General features: G+C 38.0%; 1 protein-coding gene and 1 pseudogene across 1 annotated transcript; one reads left to right on the forward strand and one right to left on the reverse strand.

Annotated features, from left to right (window-relative positions):
• Positions 1 to 488: 488 nt before the first annotated feature.
• On the reverse strand, positions 489 to 22,100 carry LOC149010872 (protein POLLEN DEFECTIVE IN GUIDANCE 1-like). The gene is made up of 11 exons (XM_089161269.1): positions 21,270 to 22,100; positions 20,329 to 20,480; positions 19,838 to 19,941; positions 12,629 to 12,717; positions 12,445 to 12,518; positions 12,202 to 12,352; positions 11,938 to 12,105; positions 9,516 to 9,613; positions 9,270 to 9,392; positions 1,181 to 1,249; positions 489 to 1,087 (listed from the first exon to the last, which is right to left on the reverse strand). Exons 1-11 carry the CDS (start codon positions 21,877 to 21,879, stop codon positions 887 to 889), a joined length of 1,839 nt encoding a protein of 612 aa, XP_089017395.1. The 5' UTR covers positions 21,880 to 22,100; the 3' UTR covers positions 489 to 886.
• LOC149010873 (serine acetyltransferase 5 pseudogene) lies at positions 15,714 to 17,903 on the forward strand (annotated as a pseudogene).
• Positions 22,101 to 25,828: the final 3,728 nt, after the last annotated feature.

Below are 25,828 nucleotides of genomic sequence, written 5' to 3' on the forward strand. Positions count from 1 at the left end.
CACATCGTTGCTGCTCGGACGTCTAATGAGGCGTGGAAGAAACTTAACACAATTTTTGCTTTTGGTTCAAGAACTCGAATTCTTGAACTAAAGAATTGATTATTTCAGATTCAAAGAGGTTCTTCTTCGATTGTTGATTATCTTCTTGAAATTCTCTCTCTCACTGATATGTTAGCCGCTGCAAATTCCCCTGCTTCAGATAAGGATTTGGTATTAGTTACTTTGAGGGGATTAGGTGCTGATTACCAAGACTAGGTCTTCTATTATCTCATGAAAGTCATCCGTGCATCTTCACATGGGGCTGCTAATTCTATTATGTCTGCTAATGTTGCTGTTCGTGACACTTCCAGTCATGTCTCTGGCTTCGGTAACAACAATCGGAATTTTTCTACACAAACCATTCCTCCCCCCACCCCAAAAAAAAAAAATCCAAAACCACAAGGAAATCAAAATATAAAAGGGCATCGAAGGAAAAACCAGGACAAGAAACGATTCAATTGCATATACATTGTTCTTTCACAAGACGGGGTGGGGGTTAAAAGTAAATGAATATGACTTAACTATGTACATTTTCGTACATTAGGAAACATATATGCTCAATTTTAATCCCCCTAGGGAAGGTGGAAGGGGGGGGGGGAGAGAGAGAGAGAGAGAGAGAGAGAGAAAGAGAGAAGGGAAGGAGTATATACATTCTGAAATAGACTTCAACCGCATGAAAGCCCAGAAGCTGCAACTACACATGAATTTGCTTGCAGCACACAATCCAGTGATGGTTTACAGTTAAAGTAATGAAGATGATTCAGCTCTACCTCGGAGATTTTGGTTCTTCTGGTGTACAGTAATCAAGTTATCTGTATGTCTAGCCACATTTATCATCTCCTTAATATCAATCAAGATGATGTTTCCTCTTCTCGCACCTCTTAACATACCAAACCGCATGCTTTCTTAGGCCCATGCCAAGCATCACCTTAAGGCTTCCCAGCAGCACGTAGGTAATGGCTAACAACAGGAAGATCCAAAGTAACTTCCATGGAGAGGGACCATAGGGAAGGTGAACTGCATATACTGGAGTAAGAACCCGAATAACCTAGAACCACAAAGAACATCCACTAAGAAGATATTGAATCTAACCAATAAATTAAAATGTGCAAATTAAATGTCATCAAAAAGCAGTGCTTACCACACAAGCAGGTGCCAAGGGGACAAAAGTAAGACATTTCTTCCCATCCTCAGATCTTATATTTAATGTCTGAAAAGTAAAAGCAGGAAAAATGGATCATCACTGACAAGGAACAAAAATCATGGATGGAGACATTATAAATTTAACCATTAAGAATTACCCAAAGCAGTTCATACTCTTATTTTCCCATATTATCAAATGCAGGAACTTGGAGCACCAATAATGTTGTCCAAATGGGCAGCAAACAGATAGGGATGGATCCAAAAGTGGTGTTCATCGCGAGCAGTATAGAAGAATATTCAGAGTTTGAGCTAAACCTATTTCCCAATATCCAGTGCACCCAGATGATCCAATCATGGTGAAAAATGCAGAATCTTCGGAACAATCACTTCAGTGTTCTTTAATGATGCGGTTGAAGAAGCTGACATCAATATTTAGATTCTACTAATGGGACCAAAACCATCAGTGGTCTGACGGATTTATATATTCATTTAATTGGAAGCCAGTTCATTGCTTCCTCCATATCAATGAAGCCACTCATCAATTGTGAATTGGAGAGAACAGACAACATTAAGAGATGTAATGGAGTGAGTTGATTACATCATATTCTGGTTGGAGTTGGTTGGGTTCTTCACTTTCTGTCATAGCATTCAAATACTCAAAACCATAGTACTAAATATCACAAAGTTTCTGCAAAATTTTGTGCTGGCCGAAATGAAATGCTAGTTGAAATCAAAACTTGCAATATTTCGCCAAAATTCCGGAAAATTTCGGTGAAATTTCACCAAAATCTCAAAATTTTTGGTGAAGCCTTGAAAATTCTAAGGGGTTGTCCCATACAGGGCTTATGGATATGGTGGAGCATATTGTGGTCCAACGGCTAATTCCAGCAGCATGTCTGCATATGGGTATGGGGATGGATCAAGTACATTATTTGTTGACTCCATTTTTGGATATTCATCAAGATTAGCACTAGTTATGCCAATTCTGTGACTAGGTTAATGTCCATGGCCAATACACATTCCCTAGGGTAGGAAATCTACTTAATGTTGATGATGCTACCTATAGAAGGGTAGTGATGGACTAGACGGGTAACTTTATCTATACTATATCATGGCCTGCTTTTGTCCATTATTCAGAGTACTCCTCCATGACTAAAGCAATGGATCCAGCCCCATACAACAGCTTTTATTAGATTAGACTAGGTCCCATTCATTTTATGATATCTTGTATGTTGTATGATATTCATTCATTCATTGTAATTCATTAATTTATTCTTATACATCATTCATTGTAATGTTTAACCGAGTATTGAGTTCTACACTTCTACTTGTTCTTGCACTTGTTCTTGTATTTGTTGGTGCACTTCAATGAAAATTTAGTGTTCTCCTGCATAATATCCATATTTACATTTGTGAAATGCATGTTCCAGACTTCAATTTCACAAACATACAATGGGGCATGTACTAATCAAGAGCACTAATTTGGGTTAGGCTTTAGGCAAAAATAATACTTCCAATATGTTTATTGGCTTCAAATTAGGTTGTACAACAAAAACCAGGCAAAAAAAAAACACCTAAAACCCACTGAAATTTAGCATTGAAATATGGTACAAACTTGTACTAGATTTCGACAAAATTTCAGCGAAATATGAAAAATAAAGCCATTGCAACCAGGTCAAAATGGAAAAACGAAACGAAATGTTACACTATGCTCAGAAACCATATCTCTGCTCTTAGTCTCATTAATTTCTCTTGCATCCACTCAAAGTCATCTCATTGTAGACTATTTTCTATTCCAACACTTGGGCAAGACCAAATTGGTCTTACTAAGGTAGGTTGTCATGTAGTCCAAGGTTGATGGGAGTCCCAAGTAGGAGCCAATTCTTCCAGGATCTTTAATGAACAAAGTAGGGTTTCATGGGTCAAAATAGAGGTTGGAGAACTTGCGAAATATCTTGCTTTTTAGCCAAGTAAGACAAAAAAAAATTACCAAATCTCGCTGAGACTTGCTCATATCCCATATACCTTGCTCATATGTTGAATATCTAGATAAAAACTCAATTAACTTGATCATATCTTGCATATATCTCAATCAACTCTTCGCAAGATCTCACCAACATCTCCAATATCTTGGTTGTTAGAACCTGTCATTTGTTAGTATACTTGAATGATAAATCTATGTTGATGATTCTATGTCTGTATGCAATAGTTTGTACTTGTCAGAACCTGTCATTTGTTAGTATACTTGAATGATAAATCTTTAGTGATTTTTTTGGGAAAAATACTAGTTCCATTGTATTTATTATGCTTTAAATAGGTAGGAGGCAAGAAATCATATGAAATGGACGTCAAATAAGGCTTGAAACCTAGGTCGAAATTTTAAAAAAAATCATATGTTTTGGTTGAAACCTAAAAATTCCGGCCTTTTCTTGGGTCGAAATCTTGGTTTCGACCGAAATTTGTTCCTTGGTGTCATGTGAAGTTTGTAATATAAACATTGATGATGAACATGTGTAATGCATACAATATACCATAGTTTTTTGAGTTAACTTTAATGTATTCATAAATATTAAGTAAATTATGTCCACACTAGGTTTTACAAGTGTACTTCAGCTTAGGGGTTTTAAAGCCAAGCTTGAAAGGGAACTCACACATACAGTTGTGTTTTCATCAATCAAAGGTCGCCACTGTGTTTAAAGGCCTGAATAGGCTTGACAGCAAGTCCTAGTACCAAAAGTCCCTTATAAGTCACTGAGTTGAGCCATTGAATTAGGAGGGAAAATTCCCCCAACTTGCTGAGAACTTGGCAAGATCTAGTGAGGTCTTTGTTTTTTGGCCAGCAAGATGGATGGGTGAGAGCGAGTTCTTGAACCATGGCTTCTAGTACAATTTACAGTTTCCCTGGGATAAATGGAAATTTTATCTAAGACTGCTTGGATTGGACTGTGAAGTGGGAGTAATGCCAAGAGAAGATAAGGATGAGCTGGGTACTTGGGTTGACAGTTTTCAAGTTTAGGAGAAGATTGTTCAGCTTGGAATGACCTGTGTAGTACAAGCCTCACTTCTCAATTTTAGTTCTCCTGGTGGACATGGTTATAGTGTACAAGATAAACTTCTTGATTTTGGACTTGTGAATTTTTCCTTGGGATAATCAAGAAATTAGGATCGAGATGTTTTTAACTAGATCATTAATTTGCTAAGAAATTTTGAAGATGGCATGACTTATAGAGATGGGTGGGATATTCATTTTGGGTGGTTTGAGTGTTGATGGGATGGATCAAACTTACTGTAGTGGGAGGTTTCTTGAGCAGCAGGTCTTTGGTTAGAGGATTTTGAATAAAGATTGAATATTGAATCTTGTAATACTTTTAGTAAAGCTTTAGTTTGAACTTTCATGGGCTTCTCACTGTCAAGAAGTTCATAGGATACACACCACAATCCCACAATTTGAACTTCCACATCTTCCAACTGTCAAGGAATCAATTGGATACTTACCAATCCCACCAAGGCTAGATCCTCTGGACTTGACCACCAATGGAGAAGCGGCAAGCAGCAGCAAAAGCATGGAATGCAATTTCATTAATCAAATTCATGTTTTCTTTGCCCCTATTACAACCTTAAATAAAATATTAAAAAATAGACTCTTGTACATGGTTTTTTTTCATCTCTTTTGCTGGCTGTTGTTGTTCGTTCTTTTTTTTTCCTTTGTGTGTGTGTGTGTGTGGGGGGGGGGGGGGGAGGCCTAACACAATTCTTAACCTACTAGGTAACTTAAAGTGTTAAACTGACTAGAAAACTGAAGTAGAATGAAAACAAATCATAATCCAGCCCACTAAATGCTTAAATTAAAAATAACTAAAAATGTATACTCCCAAAGCGTAAAAGAGATATCCTAAAATAACTTAAATTGAACCACTGGTTCAAACCAATAAAACCAGTTCAATTTTAGAACAACATGAAAATGAACCGAGTATAGAAGCTAATCCCATATGCACTAATTACCCCTACTTTAGGCCCTTAAAACTGACCTGTTATATAAAAAAACCACGTGTATAACCCAACCTCAGAATTATTCCTTAGAAAAGAAGCCAATTTGATGGCAAACCTGCATCAAATTGGCTTCAGGTTCTCAAAGGTTCCATATTTTAAAATGCAAAATCAACTCATCAGAAAAGCCAAAATTTTCAGATTTCCTAGAGACATGCCAAAGGATTGATGTAGGTCATGGGACCTACACCAAGTGGAAAGCCCAAGGCCTAAGGAAGCCCCTAGGCTTGTTGCCAGCAGCACCAAAGAAGTCTATATTAGTCCATAATAATCCTTTTTTTTTTAATCAGATTAACAGAATTGTTTGGGTAAAGGAAATCTGGTAATTCTGCCCAACTCCTAAGTCAGGAGAATTTAGTCCTTCATGTTATTTTTATGTTGCAGTCTTTTGTCTAAGTTGAGATGTAATAAAAGCAACCCTATGTTCCCCTTAATATAACCTTGACACGATCCTAACAAACTACTTTCCATGTAGGTAAGAATGAGATCTCTTCCCACACAATCCCTATCACACCTTATTTTAACCTAATTGTATAGGCCCCTTATGGATTAATATCCTAACATCATACTATAAATAATCCCTCATTGATGGGAAAGAAAACACTTTGATAAAATTCTCCAAGCTTTGCTGCAGCTCTTTTGAGTCCTTATTACTGTATTAAGTTTCAAAATAGTGTTAGCTTTGGAATGGTATCTCCAAAGTGTGTTTTGCTAAAGGTTCTTGGAAATGACAAGCAAAGAACCTCGTCTTGGTTGAGAACTGAACCTATACTCATGGTAGGAGAAATCTCAAGATCATGCCAAGATTTTGCAAGACATTCCTCTGTTTCCATTTGGCCAGACAAGATGATATGCAAGACAGGATAATGTGCTTAGTACATTGGGTCCCAAGTCTCAACTCTTGAGTTGTAACTCTGATGACTGGGTTATTAGTCGACCTCTGTAATTTGAACTATGAACATGTTAATGTATTAGATGCGTTTCAATTTTGAACTTTGAGCATAAATGTATGAGTATATGATGTACACAGTAGGCCATCTTCAGGTTTCACATCATCATAGCCGTTTCCCAAGAGGAACTCATGTTTACAATATATTTTTCATAAAATTAAGGTAACCAGTTGATGCATACCCAATTTTAGGGTTAGGGTTTTATTAATGATTTCCCTAAAATTAAGGCCACCCCAGAATCTTCCAGCAAGAAAGTCTACTATTAAGGGATGTTTGGCTGGGTTTCAGGGTTCACAAGGGTTTGGTAAGGTTCTAGAAGGATGTGGCTAGGCTTAGGGTTAGAGGCGAGAGAGTTCTGAACTTGAAACTGCTGTAATGATAATTTCACATTTGGATTTAACAGTTAAGGTTTGGAAACTAGGGGCTTGGGGTCTCGGTTAGGTTAGGAATGGGGCTGTTGCTGATATTTTGTAATTTCAGATTTAAACCTAATGGTTTTAGGTTGAAATTGGAGGTTTTGTACATGGAGTGGGACTCTTGGGGAAGTCAACTAGGATTAGGATTGGGAAGGGGAAGTCGAGTAAGTGTGGGCGATGCTAATCCTAAGAGAGTTTGGAGTATCGTTGAGGGTTTATGTTGAACTACGGATTAGGTTTAGACTAGGGTTTGGGTTGGTCTGATCAGGCTGAAACGGGGAGGGAAGGTCACAAGGGCTAGGGAGATAACGTTCCTAAGGTTTACAATAGATCTAACAGTTAGATTGCCGTAAATCTGACCATGGGTTTGTTGTATAGTTGGAGTTGAAGGTAGGCTGCGGCAAGGGTTGGGTTGCTGCTGGAATTTGAAGATTGATTGCTGAAATTGAGGAAGAATGGCTGAACTTGAAGAAAAGTGCTGATCTTGAAAAAGAACTTCGATATGGCCCCCTCAAACAGGAATCTGGTCCTCAGGACCTCAACTCAGTAACTTTTCATTCAATAATCAAACTTCAGTTACAAAGAAATAATAGGCTCTCATTTATAGCCTACTAACAGACTAACACTAAGTGGAATTCCTTAACAAACTAGAATCTCACCACATAATCTAGACTCTTGAATTGGAATCTAAAAACAGACATGCTGAAAATAAAACCTTATCTCAAACTCTAATGAGCACATGCCTGAATTCTATTTCAATTAAAACTCTAATGGCACATATGCTAATGTTTAAGATAACCAAGGACTCAAAAACTAACTCAAAACAGACTCCAATCAAAAGAAAGCTCCTAAAAGATAAGAACCCTCCTAAAAGATAGAAACTCTCTTTGTAAGAAACTAAGAATCTTGTCTTATCCACAACTTAAACATTTCAAACTGAAATTCCTAACTGATCAAAACTCTTCAGAAAATAAAGATAAAATTCTGAAAATAAAAACCAGCCACTAAATTAGGGCTAATATGACCAAAATACCCCTCCTAGAGGGTTCGGCCTGCTTGCTTGGGACGGCCTTGGGGCCCACTTTATGGTTCAGCCAGGAGGGGTTACTGTGTTCACACATCACCAGTGCGTTTGGAAGGGCTGATATAAGCTGGACAGCAAGTTTCAACCCCAAATGACCCCTGACACCCCGAGTTGGTGGAAGAAAAAACTCCACGAACTCAAAAAGATAGCCAACTCTCATTTTTTTAAGTTCACAAGATGGGCCTTGAGACAGAGATGTTGAACCATGACTACACTTCCACTGAACTCCTCCATACCATCATACAAGGCTTCTCCATCCAGTTACCTGGCAGCCAGCATCCCCGTCCCTACTTTCTGCTTTAATATCTATCTGATTCCCTACCCCCATTTGATCCTTCCTTGAACTAGAAACCAAAACATTTCACAACTTCCAAACCAGCAGGCAAAATGGACTCAAGACACTTTCAACCATAAACCGCACCCCCAACCCATCCCTCCTTCTGCCCAGCAAAACTCTAGTTACTGTACGTCTTGATTCAAAACCCTCTTTCCAAACCCTAAAATTAAGTTTATTCATAACCACCCCCATACAGTTCTCTATAAATCCATTCAGTTAACCACCTAGACCTGTAGCAACGGAAGTGTACTTTTAAATCCCCTTTGAATCCCTCATATAAAAACCTCCCCATATACCCTAAGTCCTAACTGAACCCAACTTATTTGGCCTTACTTGGCTTGGAGCTGATTCCGCCTGCAGACCAAGGTCTATTTGGGCCTTAAACAGCCATATCATGGAAGCTCAGACACAATATAATCACCTTGCAATTATTGTTATTATGAACTACATGAACACAGTAGTGTTTCTCTATTTCTCTATTTCCATTCAAAAGAACTGTTGTAATGTGAAGAATTGCTCCTCAAAAGTATATTATTCACAAGACCCCAATAGGGTATTTATAGTTACAATCTAGTTAAGCCCTATACTAAGTAGGAAAAGGAAATATAAAACAAATAGAAATAAAACTCTAGACTTATTAGGAAACATAATCTTATTCTAGTTAGAAAACCTCAGTCCATGTTTTCAACAAGAACAAACGAAGAAGAGAAATACATTTATCACCCCTTTTTTTCCCCTTAGTAATGAACCTAATACCAAAAAAAATTGATAAGGCACAAAGCAGTTGCTTTTTAATGTACACAATGCAAATTTAATTAGCAAATCAGTAATTCCAAATTCATAATAAACACCATCTCCTATGCCACAGCATTTTGAAAATCTATATTAATTCCAGAAAAATAAATTATTGCATGTAACAACCGTTTCTGGAATAAAAATTATTATGCAATATCAAACAGGTTTTATTCTCCACAAAATTGGCCAAGAAACAAAAATACGACGACTCATGAGTGAAAATATAACCAGGAGACAAAAGCTTTATAATTTGAGGGCTAGTATCAGACACAACAAAGGTCCAGGATGTTATATGGAGTTTCAACCCTTTATCCTATATGCTCTTGCATGTAGCATAAGCTAATTGCTGTGGAAACAAAATTTTACTGAAGAACACAGATGATAAGATCACCACAATTCCTAGAGAGAAAAAAATTGTAATGCTTTATGACATCTATTATCGGAGTGAAAGAAATTACCTGCTTGCAAAGCTGCTCCAGAAACTCAGAGAATGTAATGGGCTTTATCTCATTAAACTTTGCAATGAATGAATGCTTTATGATATCTATTAGCATTTCACATGTATAAACAAGGAGAGCATTCTGCAATGTCACAAGAAAACATGTAGCAACAGAGTGTTAAAAGAATGATTTGTGAAAAACTTTCTGAACTTTTTTTTCCCCATGTAGCCCATATTGCTCACAGGTATTATATGATATACTTACATAAATAAAAGTTCCAAACCAAGGACCTTCAGCCTCTAGTATATTCTGAGCAAGCACAAACAAAAGAAATGCTGAAATGTGGAACCTCTCCACCGAATCTGTTATTAAACAATGGAATTAACTGGATATGATGAGAGGTAATAAATTATAATTTAATGCCGAAAATCATCAAACCATCAAACGTTTCCATATAAAGTATACAAGAATTCCAAACTTTTACCAATGAATATTTGCTGCTGAAGAGAAGATATTTTTTAAATTCTTGACTATTAATTTTTATTTTTATGTTAGGTAAATGGAATCTTATGTCTGAAACCTAAATCAGGCTAACCACAAGTTCAGATCCTGGATCCAAATTCAGCAACCAGAACATCAGGGCAAGATTCTTGGATAAATCAAGAAGATTTTTTTTATTGTTAGAGATCAGTACATTCACCCAAAATTCACCCAAAGCCTCCAGTTAGGTATACTCCAGACTAATCTACTACCTAATGAAACCAATCTGATTTTCAAAGTACGTAAGGAAATTATACCCTACACAAGAGTGAGAGGAACTTCTTGATAACACCATTTCTCTTTTCTGGAGTTGGCTGAATAAGAGTTTGCAGGGTAAAGCAAAAAAATTGTGAATGCTTGTTGTTGAATCACTTAACTGAACTCTTTGGAGTGCCAAAAATGGCAGGGTTCTTAACAGTAATGTTGTGCTGTGCATGGGGTGGGCTCAATCTTCAGATTTGGAGTTTTATTACTAGTGACCCCTTTAAGTGGGGTCAAACTCTAGGTTCCCCACTTAAGTGCAAAAAATTAATGGTTCCCCAATTCCAACAAATCCCCAAATTACTGGTTACCCACTGTTAGACATTCTGTTAAGTAATTCAAAATTTCATATGGTTGGGTAGGGAGGGTAATTTGGTCATAACAACCCATTAAGGGCATTGGGGTCATTTCCAATTCAAATTTTGAATTACTTAACAGAATGTCTAACAGTGGATAACCAGTAACTTTTTGCACTTCCAAGGGAGGAACCTAGAGTTTCATCCCCACTTACAGGGTTCACCAGTAAAAAACTCTCAGATTCATAACAGTATGGGACCCTCCCTCCCTTTTTTCCCACTGCGAGGGTGGGGGGGGAGGGGAGTGAGTAAGTATGGTAAGTAATAGGGTGACGTATTTAAGGCACTATGCATGTAGGATGTGGGTATCCTTGTGCTGTTTTTTCTCCAGAAATAATAAATTCTTTATGGACACAAAAAATACACTTTCTGATTTTTAAGTTGCTGATCATCAAAACTTTTTGGGCCATATGCGAATTCATGGGTAGAAACAAGCTACAGTGCCTCAGGATATATGCTTGGCCTGAACTGACCATAATTAACAAGGAAGGACTAGGCTTACAGCATGGACACTCATAATCGACAGGTTCAGGAGGCCTGCTTAAATATAACAAAATAATATATCAAAAAGTTTGGTCAGACAGTGTTCAGGTTCAGTCTTTTTGGGCCATATGCGACTACATGGGTAGAGTCAAGCTACAGTGCCTCAGGATATATGCTTGGCCTGAACTGACCGTAATTAACAAGGAGCTAGGCTTACAGCATGGACACTCATAATCGATAGGTTCAGGAGGCCTGCTTAAATATAACAAAATAATATATCAAAAAGTTTGGTCAGACAGGAAATTGGGTGATTTGTTCAGGTTCAGTCTTTCAGGTCTGAGGCCCATGCTTAAGCCTAGAAGTTTAAATCAATGCGTTACCAGGTCAATGCTTGTTTTCTATGGTTCTTCAATGGTTCTGATGGAAGGCCAGGAAATAACCTGGAGGTTGGGACAATAAGATTCAGTAATAACAAAATGCCCAATTTAATTTGAGATATTTTATATAAGAATTGAAGATTACATGGTAAACAGTACTCAATAACCCCACCCAGAGAAAGCATTCCAAGTTTTCCTTTGTCAAATGGATTCCATTCACCACGGCAGCTTCAGATGCAAGCTTGGGAAGTTATATGGAATAGAATATACTCTATTGAGGTTTCGCAAGCCCTAGGATGGTGGCTGAGCTTTCACTGCACAAGGAAGGCAAACCTTGTCCTATAAACAATGAAATCATACAACGCCAACCTTACTAAAGATAAAAATTAAGAAGAATTGAGGCAAAACTTGATGATTCAACCAGAAGTGCTGGCATAGATAACTGAACACGCGTAAAAACATGGAACAATGAGCTCAGCCAGGAGAGATCCAAAGTGGACCTCTACAAGACATTCAATTCTCACTTGCCATTTCTTGACTACCATCCAAGCAGGAGGATGATCACATCAATTGACACAATTTTTATACTGAAGTGGCATTGAATATACACATGTTGAAGGAGAATTAATACAACCCTTCAACAAGAAGAGGAAGGCTGAAAAGGCTTACCATGGCACACCAGACTGTGAATGTTTTCCTTGCTAAAGCGTTTGAATACATTGCTTTTGATCTCCGCAAAATTATTTGAAACCAGCAAAGCCAGTATGGCATTGTTGTGAGCAACAATACATGTGGATAAAGTGATTGACTGAGCTAACAAGATGAACGAGTGGGCAAGTATGACTAGTTAAAGAAACCCAAGACTGTTGCAAACAAGCCACAGAACAGGACATTAGACACAACAATAACATATATCATACTCTAGAAGGATATTAGATGCAAGAACAGCCAACGCTTGGTCCCAGATGAATCTCCAGAGCCAAAATCTCATATTTTCTGGTGAACAATTTGCAAGCCCCTCTGCTGAACTGAATAGTGTTTGCAGCATGTCCGTACAAAAATTTTGACATAGTTTATCAAATATCTAGTAAAAACAATTTTCATTGATCAGTTGAAAAGAATCCCCATTTAACAATCAGCTTATAGATAGATCGAGAGTCTTGGGATTTTTCACACCTCTAACACATTATACACCACATAGAGCTTTACAGCTCCTTGACCACGGATCATGTGATATATCAGGCTGATATCTGAAACAAGAAACAACAACTGTAAAGCATCAATTCTCATAATTTGAATTAATCAAAGCATCCATTTGCATGCCTAAAAAATCTAGAGGTGATACTGAATCTTTTTCTACCTGTTCGCAGTAAAAGGGTGACTCCAAAGGCCATCACAATCAAACAGCTGAAATCAGACAGTTCTACAGCACATGGTCTCCGGAACTGCCTGCCACAAGCATTGTCAGGCACTCCTGTAACTACTACAAGTCATCATAATAAAGAGACAGGCAGGAAATATTGGTGGAAAAAAAAATTCAAACACAGCAAAGCATGAAGTACAGTGAAAAATTACACACAATTAGTTGGAAAAAAGTTTAATGCTCCTTTCCACCAAAATTTTCTCTTCTGCCCTGATCCTTCTTACATCCATCTGAGGAGAGGTAGCCATTTAGATATTTCTTTCTTATGTCTCATATCATGTCCCCATTATTCCAATTGTTTTTTTCTTTTTCTTTTTTTCTACACTTTTTCCAACCTATTTCTTTTTTCCCTCATTATCAATCATTGTGATGTCAAATCAAGAGAGGTTGATGTAACCAGCGAAGGACAGCCCAAGAAAGGCCAGAAGAAGGCCCAAACCCACTCGAATTCTGAAGCAAGCCCAGAGAGGCCCAACCAACACAGTGGCAATTTGGTCATTTTCCACCCCCGTATCGAGTCCTAATTAGCTGGAATAAATCCATTTAACTAGAGTCCTTTTCTATTTTTCTTTTGTTATTTAGAGTCCTGGTTTGAGAATTATGTAAGAGTTTTAGTTTGAGTTGAAGTCAGTTAGTTGTGGAGAAGATAAGATCCTTATCCAAAAAAGGGTTCTTATCTTTTAGGAGTTTGTTTTGTTTAGAGAGTTCTATTTTGATTTAAAGGTGTTGGTTGAGTCCTAAATTATCTTAATTAGCTAGTGCTTTTAAGTTAAAATATGTTTTAGTAAGATTCTAAGAGTTGAGGTCTCGCAGTAATTAGATTCCCTTTTACAGGCATTGGTCAAGGGGTGGGACCCTTCTCCATTAGCGACTCCCAACCCAAGTCAGAGTTCTTTTTTTTTCCCTAAGGCTGTAAATAGCCTATTCTTGCAATGTAAATTGGAGCTTTGATGAACGAAACATTGTGTTTGAAAAAATAGATTGAGAGAAGTCGTGGGATCCTAGGAAGGGCGACCTGCAGCTGGAATAGTGCTTCTGTTTCTGTAATTTTAAAGTTTTTCTTCTTCAAGCATTCAAGCAATAATTCCAGCAAGCCTCCTCAGTCTTCAAGTAAGTACAGCCCCTAACCCTTTCCCTATCAACCATAGCCACTCCCTCCCCTTTCCCTTCTTCCTGCGATAGCAGCAGCTCCTCTCCCCCTGTTAACCCCTCCTCCCCCAGCACCTTTAGACCCTTTTACCCTTCCCCTAGGTTTGCACCAAGCCTTAGAACCTACTCCTAAAACTTACTTTTCCCATTCAGCCTATTTCCCCTTAGCTGGAAATTTTCTGCACTGCATCTTCTACCTTGGGAGAATTCTGCAGAATTTTCAAACCTTCTGAAACCCTAAGTGAGATAAACTAGACCACCTTAGACTCTCTAAAACATAGAAACCCAGTTCTGAACTTGCGGAACCAGCAAAGACATATTCAAACCCACCCTGGCCAAAACCTATCCTAACACTAATTTGACTTCATATTTGAATTTCAAATCTAGAAGTTCAAGTTACAGAAGATTTCAGGCCTAATTCTCAGTTACAGCAGGGTTATCTAAAGCCCTAGACCTCTGACACATCCCTCCCTCTTGCTGGAATTCATGGGCAGCCCTAAGAATCTGGGGAAATTTCCAAAATTATCCTAACCCTAGATTCGGGTTTACATCAAAGGTCCATTAAGTTGGCCTATGAGAAAGGAAACCCATTAAATGAAGGCCAACGTAGATCTATTGATATAACCAGAGTTAGGCCCCCTAAAATTGGGCCCAAAAACTAGACCCCAAAAAAGAGCACTTGGAGCTGGCCGAATACCCCAGGGGTATTTTGGTCATTTTTTCCAGCTCCCTTTTGGGGTTCAATGTGGTCTTAATAGAATTCCCTTGATCCAAGGGTCAAGGATAAAGGGCGTACCCAGTGCCGAAGCTCCCACACTGTGGGGTCTGGGGAAGGGACTTTCATTTCCTGTTTGAGTCAGTAAGTTGAGAGTTCTAATCATTTTGAAGTTATTTTGAGTTAGTTCATTGTCGATAAGGTTCCTTATCTAGAAAGGGGATCTCATATTTATAGTTAGCTCTATTTGGAGTTAGCCTCTTATCTCCAAGTGTGAGTTTTTAGTTGGAGTCCTACTTGGTTTGTTAGTGAGTTGTTAAGTAGTTGAGTTGGCTTTGACAAGTAGTTGAGTCCCATTATGGTTAGTATTTGGTTACTTAAGAGTCAAGTCTGAGCCTAATTATTTAGGGGATTCCTTTTCAGAGTCTAATAGAGTTTTCAGGCTATGAATAGCCGATTCAAGATTTCAAGTATTGTAAATTTCAGTTTTTGATCATTGAATAAAGAGAATTTGAAACCCCATTCCCAGCCTTCGTTTGGATCCCAAAACCATTCTTAAACCCTGCGGCTTGATCAGATTCCCTTGATGGACTTTCCTAGGCCAACCCTAATTTAAGGGGATTACCTAGAAACCCTGACCTTAGACTTCAGGTTTCATCATCGTTCATTCGTTTCTAGAAAAAATAACTCAATTTAGTGCCAGATTAACGCTCCTCTCACATTACCTGTGGGGACCCCACTCAATCTCCTCTCAACCCCTCAAATCTTCTCTCACCCCAGTTACCTGCAAGGCTCCCTCTCTCGCATCCTCCACTCACTCTCCTCTCCCGTGTCGCTCTCCCCCTTCTCACCCTAATTGCCCCTCTCATGTAGGCCTCCCCTCCCTCCTAACACTCCTTTCTAAGCCCATCACTCAACTCCCCCCTTTCGACCCACTCATTTGTCTTGAACACCTAGCACTTCTCTCTCAACCTCCCCTAACATCCCACCCCATCAGCCCGGACCTAACCCATTCATATCCCTCTCACCCCAGCAAGCCCAATCCCTCTTCCCTATTGGCCCACCCTATCCTACCCATCTCCCACTCTCCCTTCTTTGCCTCCAACCTTGCCCCAACCTATCCCTTTCCCTCTCCCTTGGCCCTTATTTCGATTGCAGATGGCGTTCAATGCGGGCAAGTTGTCTCTTGTTATACCAAGCCTAAAGATACTCTAACTTTGATACTCCTTCACCTCTTCGGGGTTATAGGAGAAGCAACCGATCTACTAAAGGGAGCCACCACCTTGACGAAGACTTCATTGTTAACCTCAAGTCTTCTAGGAAGAAGAATAACTAAAGAATAAAAGAAAAGAAAATAACAAAAACAAAAGGGAAAGTAGTGAATTTCCGACCACAAAAATTGAAACAATGATTCCAAAGCCATAAGGTTGTCGTATAGCTGAGTGCTGTATAGGTTTGACAGCAAGGGAATTCGTATAGTCTTTGGAGCCACCTACAATCAAATCCTAGGGATTCTACAATAGAGTGGGGACTACAATACGTTTTTGTTTCTACTCTAGTTAAGAGTAATATCTTTGAATTTTTTAATTTTTTTTTTAGTCAATTTACCTAAGAATGAGAAAATAAAATGGACTAATACCTCCCCGGCAACGGCACCAAAAGCTTGTTTTTAAAATAAAAATAACCACAAGCGCACGGTATCGTGTAGCTAACGGGTCGATCTCAAGGAGATATGTCACTTTGAATTTAACCTCTTAATGGTAATGCGAGAGTGCAATGATTCAAATTTGTTAACTAATTAATTAAACTAAACGAGCGGTCCTAATCCATACATCTAATGCGATCAAATTGAGACTAAAGATAATACAAATATAACCAACGCATAAATAAAAAGGTGGAAAAAAAAATACAGAAAGGAAATAACAAAGCAATAAAAGGAAAAGGGGAACCTTAACCAAAGAGAGGCATGACTATAGGCATCTCTGGATCAAGGACCCAAGGGAAGGGAAACAATAAATAAATGATGAAAAATAAATTGCAGAAAGTAAATATCAATAACAAAGCAATAAAAGAAAAAGGGAAACCTTAACCAAAGAGAGGCACGACTGTACAAATCTTTGATCAAGGACCCAGGGGGAAGGGAGAACAATAAATAAATGCTGGAAAATAAATCCTAAGTTAAAAATATGGAGGGTTAGATAGAAGCGAGAATGGAGGGGGGAGAGAAGATTATTGAAGAAGGTCTCTTACTTGCATCTTTGAACCTCAAATAATAAAATAAAATGAAAGAATGATTCGAATCTCAACCAACCCTAACAACCAGATCTAGAATGATCTAAATCTGCAATTGATAGACCTAGAGAAAAACAAATCCTCAAACTTGAAACTTGAACTTGAATTAAACAAACACTCAATCTAAAAATTAGAATCTCACGAAAGCAATCAAAGAAAACTAGAGAAAGCCTAAATAAACTAAAAAGAAAAGAAAGTGTGCTCCTCCTAAACTCTAAAACACCTTCTCCCTTGCTAGAGTATGCTCTCCTTATATAAAGTTTACATGGGATATGATTCTTAACAGAGTTTGAATCAAACTCAGAGTTCCTATCTGACTCAACCAAGGAGGGTTTTGGCGTACTAATCGGATTGACTTAGAGAGATCAAATGCACAATTCCACCGTTGGATTTAAGGATTAAGAAGTCATGAAGCTCTCCTCCAAAAATCAGCTCAATCACCCTTCTTTTCTGCCACCGTTGCCGACCTCTGCACCGCCAGTGTTCATGACCCTGCCTGCTTCTCTTTCTCCCACTGCCTCGTCAATTACAAAGGATTCCTCGCCTGCCAAGCCCAATACGTCGCCCACAAGCTTTGGAACCAGTCTCGCCGACCTCTTGCCCTAGCCCTTCATTCTCGAATTGCCGATGTTTTTGCCGTTGATATTCACCCAGCTGCCAAGGTAGGTAAAGGAATTCTACTCAATCACGCAACTGGGGTTGTCATCAGAGAAATTGTGTTGGTTGGAAATAATGTTTCAATCTTGTATCACGTCACCCTTGGTGGGACTGGAAAGGTTGGTGGTGATCAACATCCCAAGATCAGTGATGGAGTTCTGATAGGTGTTGGAGTGACAATTTTGGGAAATGTGAAGATTGGAGAAGGAGCAAAGATTGGAGCAAGAGTGGGGCTCTGATTGATGTTCCACCGAGGCCCACCGTTGTGGGAAATCCGGCCAAACTTGTTGGAGGAAAGGAGAACCCCTTGAAGCTTGAAGACATTCCTGGGGAGTCCATGGATCATACTTCTTTCATCTCTGAGTGGTCTAATTACATCATTTAAGAAACTTGAATAAAAATTCCTTCAACGTGTTCTTGTCTCGGCTTTACTCAGGGATAATCATAAAGGTGTATTTTGCATCTATATCTACTTGTTAGTTTAAATTCCATGTTGTTGTAAACCAAAATTTCCAGATTCTTTCATGTTCGGATATAATGCGATTTCTTAATTCATTAGAAAGGGAAACTCTGTTTCTAGACATCCAATTTCAAATGTGATCTCTGAAAATTATAGGAAGCTGAGCAGTGATTTTAGATAGAGACTTGTTACAACTTTCGATAAACTTACACAAAAATTTAGACATTCAGTTATGGAATACAGAAATTTAGGCTTTTAGTTATGGAATGATCCTTGATGGAGTCAACTAAAGGGCCTTTCCTGCTTCTTGGTGAACTCTGACATAGGAAAACTCTCTTCCTGTCTGAGCAAAAAAATTTGAAGAAGGGGAAATGATTTGTGAAAGTGTATTTCTTAGTGATGTGGAAAAAAGATGTGTCCTGGAGAAGGTTTCTTTCCATTTTAGTGGTAGAAACCTCTGAAAATAATGGAGAAGGTTTCTTTCCATTTTAATGGTAAAAACCTCTGAAAATAGCATGTTGCTACAGATCCATCCCTTGAATTTTATAGGCAAGAAAACAAAAGAATACGGGTGAAAAAAATAGAGGGTGGGTTGTGGTCGCCAGCGGGGTCTAGTAGTCGGCAGTGGAGATCGATTTCCGGTGGTGAGGAGTTTCCAGCATAGGAAGAAGATGGATGAAGGGATGGTGAAGGGATACCTAATTGAGGGTATTTAGGTAAATGCTTTAAATATAAGTAAGAGTATTTTGGTCATTTTACATGTCCACTTAACTGAAAATGTAACTATGGGTAACTTGTAATTTTGAGTGTGGATGCCATGTAATTTAAGAGGTAATAGCGGGTGGTCAAGAGTTTTACCTCCTTTATAGCGGGTGCCGTGTAATTTGCTCTATAAATTTTGAGGTACCTTAAGCAACCCCTTTGATGAAGGCTACTCTATACTGATCATGGACTTAGACGTGTTGAATGTATTTCTGATGCAAATTGAGTTGGCTTTCTAGTCGATGTACACTTGTTGGTAAAAATCTTGTCATGGATGGATGAATAAGAAACAAACAGTCATTGTGCGATCAAGTGCAAAGTGAAAATATCAAACCCTAACATGTGTCATTGTTGATGATTCGTCTATGTCATTGTGGTGACTGGTGAGGTAACCAAGCTGCTATTCGCATAGCTTCAAACTCCATCTTTGACAAGCATACAAAATATAATGAAGTTGATTGCCACTTTTCTTAGTGAGAAGTTGCACCAAGCAATGGTTTCCCCTACTCATGTTCACATAGGAGAACAACTAGCAATGGGAACTATGAGAGTTGATTATATTTGTAACAAGTTGGGTATCGTTAAACTTGATTATATTTGTAACAAGTTGGGCATGGTTAAAATCGATTATATTTGTAACAAGTTAGCATGGTTAATGTATATCCCCCAACTTGGGGGGGAATAGAACATTTTATCAAGGACAAAATGGTCAAAAGCAAGAAAGAAAGCTAATCTCAGGATTAGCTACAGACCTGACAGTTTCAACAATTCCACCTGATTTTCGGTTTATGTTCTCTTTCTTACTTGGGCTCTAAGTCTTGTATTGCAGCATATATATGTTTATCAAGGATAAGGATTGAAGGCTATCACCAACTAACATGAGGCTTCATGATCCCATGACTTCTTTCCTCTTTTCCTTGTCTTTCCTTTGTTTTTCTTCCTTAAATCACAAAATTAATGTAAGCAGACATCACCAACTGAAGAAACATTTCAAGCAAGTGAGAGCTAGATAAAACGTGACAACTTTTTTTAGGATACTCGCGTACCAAATAAAACTTGAGGCGTTTACTCTTCTTATAGCAGCTAACTTCTATTAAATTGCACATCTTACCTGGTATTGAGAAACCTCCAGAATGCCATCACGACCCTTGCTGGCATTATAGTTAGCAATGAAAGAAATGAGTCGAAACAGACAAGGAACCCAACATTAATAAGCTGCAACAAAGTGGCTAATGTAAGAAACTTCATCACATCAAAATGGAATTATATCAGGACAAGGCGATGATAGAAAGAAAAGTATAACATTCATGCCAACTCAACCAAATATGGTACCTTCATTCATCCATGAAAAAAAAAAAAAAAAAAAGTTGTTATCTAGGTAGACCTTATGCAGAATATATAATGCCTTTGGTGTATATTGTATGCAGTAACCCTATCCTAAATGTTGGAGCATTTTTCAGCATAATTAATCCCTACCAAAACACAATGAAATTGAACCATCTTAGCTTCAGCAGTATCAGAACATCTTAGGGGCCATGATAAAGGGACTTTTCAACACTAACTAGAAATGTATAAAGATTACAATGAATGAGTAGGGATTACCAGTTCACATCTCCATGGCAAGTGGAAGATAGTATCGTAAACTCTCTCCCGCTCTTTCTCGTTTCCTATGACTGTGGTGCTTTTTAGAGAATTCCCACTATTCATTAATTCCAAGAAATACTCCATAGGTGAGCTTTCCATAGAAGAGCAATCTAGCAGAAATCAGTCAATTGCATAAACAAACTTGTATATCACAGCTCAAGAATGCAAAGAAAAAGAGAGGGCAAATGAATTGAGCTTAATGACATGGTAAACAGCACTAACTCCTAAGTCCTAAGAAACATCGAAATGTCACAAATATGTTAATCATTCAAGATTCCTTTTGTGGCCGCACTGGGTAATAGCTTGATGACTGAAGCATGGCTTAAGAATCAGTCATGGACAACGCAAACTGCACTGAAGATTTATTTCTGGAAATAGGAGTATAAATGTCCTCTGTAACAGCAGATTGAGATGGCCAATGACATGCATTCCACATATTAAACAAGTATTATGTATATTTTACTAATTCTGGATAACAAAGCTACAGAATTCGGTGCAAAACTATACCTTTCCACGTTTAGACCCCAGCAAACAAACAAAAGACACTAGTTAGGTTAGTATTCCAGTATTGGATCATATTTTGGTACCCTTGCGTTACAGACATTTGAAGTTAATAGTATCTGAACCAGTAACCAAAACCTAATATAAATACTGGATAATTGCAAGATATGTGGCAGTGAACAGTTAAATGAAGTTCATTGTGTCCATTGCTTCATTGACTTGATTGTAGTGGGATGTTTCTCAATTCCATTACAACTCTTAAATGGATGCGAGGTGATTTTGAAACCCACATTATGTCAGAAAACATAGTCAAACTATGAATATGCCAAATGATAATATGGAAAGTAAATATACAATGAAAACAGGAAAAATCAAGAACTTGGCTGGGATAAACTCACTTTTTGGTTCTCCAGACATGAATTGCTTCCAATCCAGCGACTGCACGGTTTCTAATTTGGTGTTCACGCTTCCACTACTCTTTTGAGCTGACGGATTGCTTCCTGCACTGTTCTCCTCCTTCACAAGCTCGTGGGTTTGCAATACCGATTCATCACAGCCGCCACCGACATCCACATTCCTGTTCCTCAATTCCACAAATGGATGCCGGTCTCCATGAAATTCCTGATGCACAGTCCGACCAGTAGCACCCTTGTCTTCCGTGACTGTCACCTCCTCACATATAACAGTTTGGATCAAACGACTCCGAAAATCCGATACCAATCCATTCGTACATGAACTATTATCATAATAAAACGGCTCGTGATTATCAAATACCGAATCCACAGCCTTATCAGTGATCGGGTCCTCTTCAATGGAAGGCGAAATTTTCTTCTTCTTCTTCCGCTTCCGACGATTCGGCTTCTCTCTGAGACACAGAAGATCTCCATCTCTACCATTTTGACGAAATGGACCAGAATTTGATCTGTAAAATAAAATTTCTTCCTCAGCAACGCCATCGTCGCTAAGAATATCAAAAGAGAGCTTTCTCCCGCCAAATCTCAATTCCATTGGATCGAAAGAAAAGCTCAGAAAGAACAAGTCAGTGAGTGAACGGATGAATAAATGAAATCAATGAAGTAAGGGACAAGAAATCCTATGAATGAATTCAATTTCAATTGGTGGGCTTTGTCGATCCGTACAGTGCAGAGAAAATAGAGGAGACGATAACCCAGACACGCAATAGCTTACGCTTGCGCTTACGGGTATTACCACCAAAATTGAAACTCTAAACCGGCGGATCCCCTCGGAGAGTCCGTAGCCGAAAAGCGGGACCCACATCACTCCATCTCACAAGTCACAACTTATCTAAGTAAGACACGTGCCCAGTGATTAAACTTTGATAATGGACTTTTACGGTAACTAGGAAAATAGATATGCACGTGGTTCATTGCATTGTTTTTTTTTAAGATTGTAATATTTGTATACCATCTGAAGCTCATGATCTCTATTTTGCGTTGTTGGAGTCTGCGTAGTTTATTCCGGTTTGCATATTAAACCGTTGAGGTGATATTGCAATGATTTTATTAAATGTAATGTAACGGTAATCTAGTCTTTTTAGGTTCATTAATTGGTTTGAGCCAGTTTTTTGAACTGATTTGGTTCATATGTATTGTATATGACTTTGCTGGTTCGGTTCATTCATTATGTATGCAATCGTATTTTTGTGGTTTTCTGATTCGAAAGAGAACTTTGGCGATGGCGATGGCGATGGCAATTCCTCTCTGTTCTTCAACATCGTACATGTTCTTGGAGAGTTTTCTAAGCCGCTACAATTGGTGATGATCCGGCGAGGGAGAAGAACACTCGGTGGCTGATTGAGGGTGATTCGGTGCCAGATTTGATTACTCTTGTATATATATATTTCCCTTTTACTATCTGTAAGTTTTTCCAAATTTCATATTAGATTGGACTCCTTACCTGAGTCCCGGAGACTTAGGTCCACTAGACCAAACTTCGTCATCAATCTTGGTGCCTCCTTGCTTTACTTTCTTGGTAAATCTCTGTCTATCGATCACGCTTGGGTTAACAAATTGGCATCAGAGCATGTGTTTAAGTGTTTCGATGGAACTAGATTAGGGTTTCTATGAGTTTCATAGCTGATTTGGTCCATAAAATCTCATACGGCAATTAGGTTAGATTACTAAATTAATTTGGTTATATATATATATGATTCAATTCATCATCTATGGATTTGATTATATATAATATATATATATATAAATAAAAATAATATATATATATATGATATATATATATATATATATATATATCATACTACTATAATAAAAGCATGTACTCTACCTTTTTCGCAAATCTTTTTTGTCCTTTTCTGTCCTTATCATTGTTCTAAATACCAATAATGTTGTACTATTTTCTATTTCTTTACTTATTTTTACAAGGATAATTTAGACATTTTTAGTCATAAATTATTATTAATTTATCATTAATTTTAATCCCTCCTTTAATTTCTCTCTCGATTTATCTCTCGACCTCTTTCAATCTCTGTCAAAGTCTGTCGCTCTCAATATCCCTCTCCCTCTCAAACTCTCTATGAATCTCTCTAAATCAGCACTCTATCTAAATCTCTCTGAAAATCTCTCGATGCCCCCAATCTCTAATGGAGATGATGATGATATACCCTATGGATGCAGAGACGAAGCAATAAGCTCTTCTTCGCGACATATTTGCTGGAGTCAATGGAGTGATCGGAGAGTGCAGATAAAAAAGCTCAGAGTTAAGAAAGCTTTCAAACAAAGCTTCTCGACCACCGAACGTGAATATCTATAAATCCTATCCATGTTGCGCAAATTTACAAAAGGTAAAATTCTGTGTACAGGAACACCAGATCTTCTCCAATGAAAAATTCAGATTTTTCACCTACTGGGAATTTTCTGGAATTTGGAAGCACTTGAGTGGGGATTCTTTTGTCCCTACGTGAGATCTGGATCAAGATGTTTGCCTGCTAATGTTCGAGCCATTCTCTGAATCTCTCTCTCAATTTCTCGATCTCTCTCATCTGATTTGTCTCTTTCATCTGATGTTTCTTCCATAATAGACCTGTGTAGTACGTTGTTGCTATTTTAGCTTCTGTATCTTCTTCTGTGGTGGGGTTTTCACTGCAGCAGAGTGCAAAGGTTGGCATTAGCTTTTTCGCTATGGCCGTGGTGGCTGAGTCAGTTAGAGATGGTCCTGTACTGGTCCTAGGTCTGGTTCTCCATCTTGTGGTTATTTTAGTGATCGTCTGGGTGTGAATCAAACTTATAGTGGAACTAATTCTTTCTTAGATTCTGTTATGTAGTCTTTGTGGATGATTTGTGGTGCATAGCTACTTTTTTTTTTTTTTTTTTTTTTCTTCTCCTGGGAAGGAAGTTTCTCCTCAAACTACTGGAATAATGTCCTATGGTCTAATATAGTATTTCCATCTTTTTCCCTTGTTCTCTCTTTATTAATTTCCTATTGTTAATTATCAAATGGATTTGGAAACTAGGTTTAAGTGGGAACTCATCAACTGAAGATTGTGTGGCAGACCAAGTAACAGATGGTTCAGAGCTCTTTTCAGAGCCAGGAAAAACTAAGTCTACCATTAGCATTAATGTTGTTGGAGCTTCAGGGGACCTTGCTAGGAAGAAAAAAATTTCCTGCACTTTTTGCATTATTCTATGAAGATTGTCTACCTGAGGTTTAGTTTTATGCTTTACCAATTCCAAATTTCTAGGCATTATGTTTCTTGATGAATAGAATCAACGTGATCTTTTCAGTTTGCTTTGTAGTAATTTTGATTCTCAAATTTTACCCTCGATCTCTGTCACAACATTTTACCATTTTTTGTTATGCTCGGAGTAAGATGAGTGATGAAGAGCTGAGGACCATGATCAGTGCAACACTGACTTGCAGAATTGACAAGAGGTACTTGCCGTAGGCTGAAATATCTAGCAAAGTTCCATCATTTGGCTTATATTTAGCCTTAATTTATTTCTATGGTTTTCAGGAAAAATTGCAGTGACAAATGGATCAGTTCTTGCAAAGATGCTTCTACCATTCTGGCCAGTATAACTCTGAGGAGAATTTTTCAGAGTTAGACAAGAAACTGAAAGGGAAAGAGGTAATGTAATTAACGTCTATAGTTTGAGGACATTTTGATTGTTGTTGCAAAATTATGGTTTTTCCCTTATGATATAACATGTCAAGGCTATTGCTTCAATCCACTTTTCTCATAGCCCATTGGAAATCAGTTTAAGTGGCAATGAAGTGTTCTAACTGATTGAATTGCACACCTGTATGAATTATTTCCCAATCTCTCGATCTCTCTCATCTGATTTTTCCAAATTCCCAGTTTCAATTATTGCAGAATTTACCTCTGCAGAGGTTCAGAACAAAGTAATAACTGAAGATGAAGATATGAGCTTCATCAAAAAGTCAACGTCAGTTCATGAGGTAAATTTGTGTTCACCAGCTACCGGTTGGATTCGATTACTTTTCTTGAGAGATTAATTCAAAATCAAAATCTGATTAAGAGTATAGCAGAATTACAACTGTATAGAAGAATTGAGATGTGTAAATTTTCCTTCATTTTGTCTTTCAATTCAGCAAGCAACCCAATTAATGGAGTCGTTCAACTCTGCAACTGCAAGCCTAGGTTGCGAAGTTTCAACTAAAGCAGGTTTTTAAATTTGGAGTTATTGAGTATTCCTACTAGAAATAGGATTGAAGAGTAAAAGGATAATTGCAGGCAATTACCCTATGTGGATGGGTATGCAATTTTGATACAGTCTCCCCTTAGGATTAGGAAAAGTTATGGCTCTGCAATTATAGTTTGTTGCCACTTGCAGGTGTTTTTTGCTTTTACCCTTTATAACACTTCCAATCCAATGATCAGCTTAAGGTGTGGTTAATTTTTTCTTTATAGAATAAAATTCTTCCATCATCTATGAATAATCAATATTTAATTTCTGATTTC

The sequence above is a fragment of the Hakea prostrata genome, chromosome 7, assembly GCF_041222555.1.
Source record: "Hakea prostrata isolate BN-2017 chromosome 7, UWA_Hpros_2, whole genome shotgun sequence".
Lineage (NCBI taxonomy): Eukaryota > Viridiplantae > Streptophyta > Magnoliopsida > Proteales > Proteaceae > Hakea > Hakea prostrata.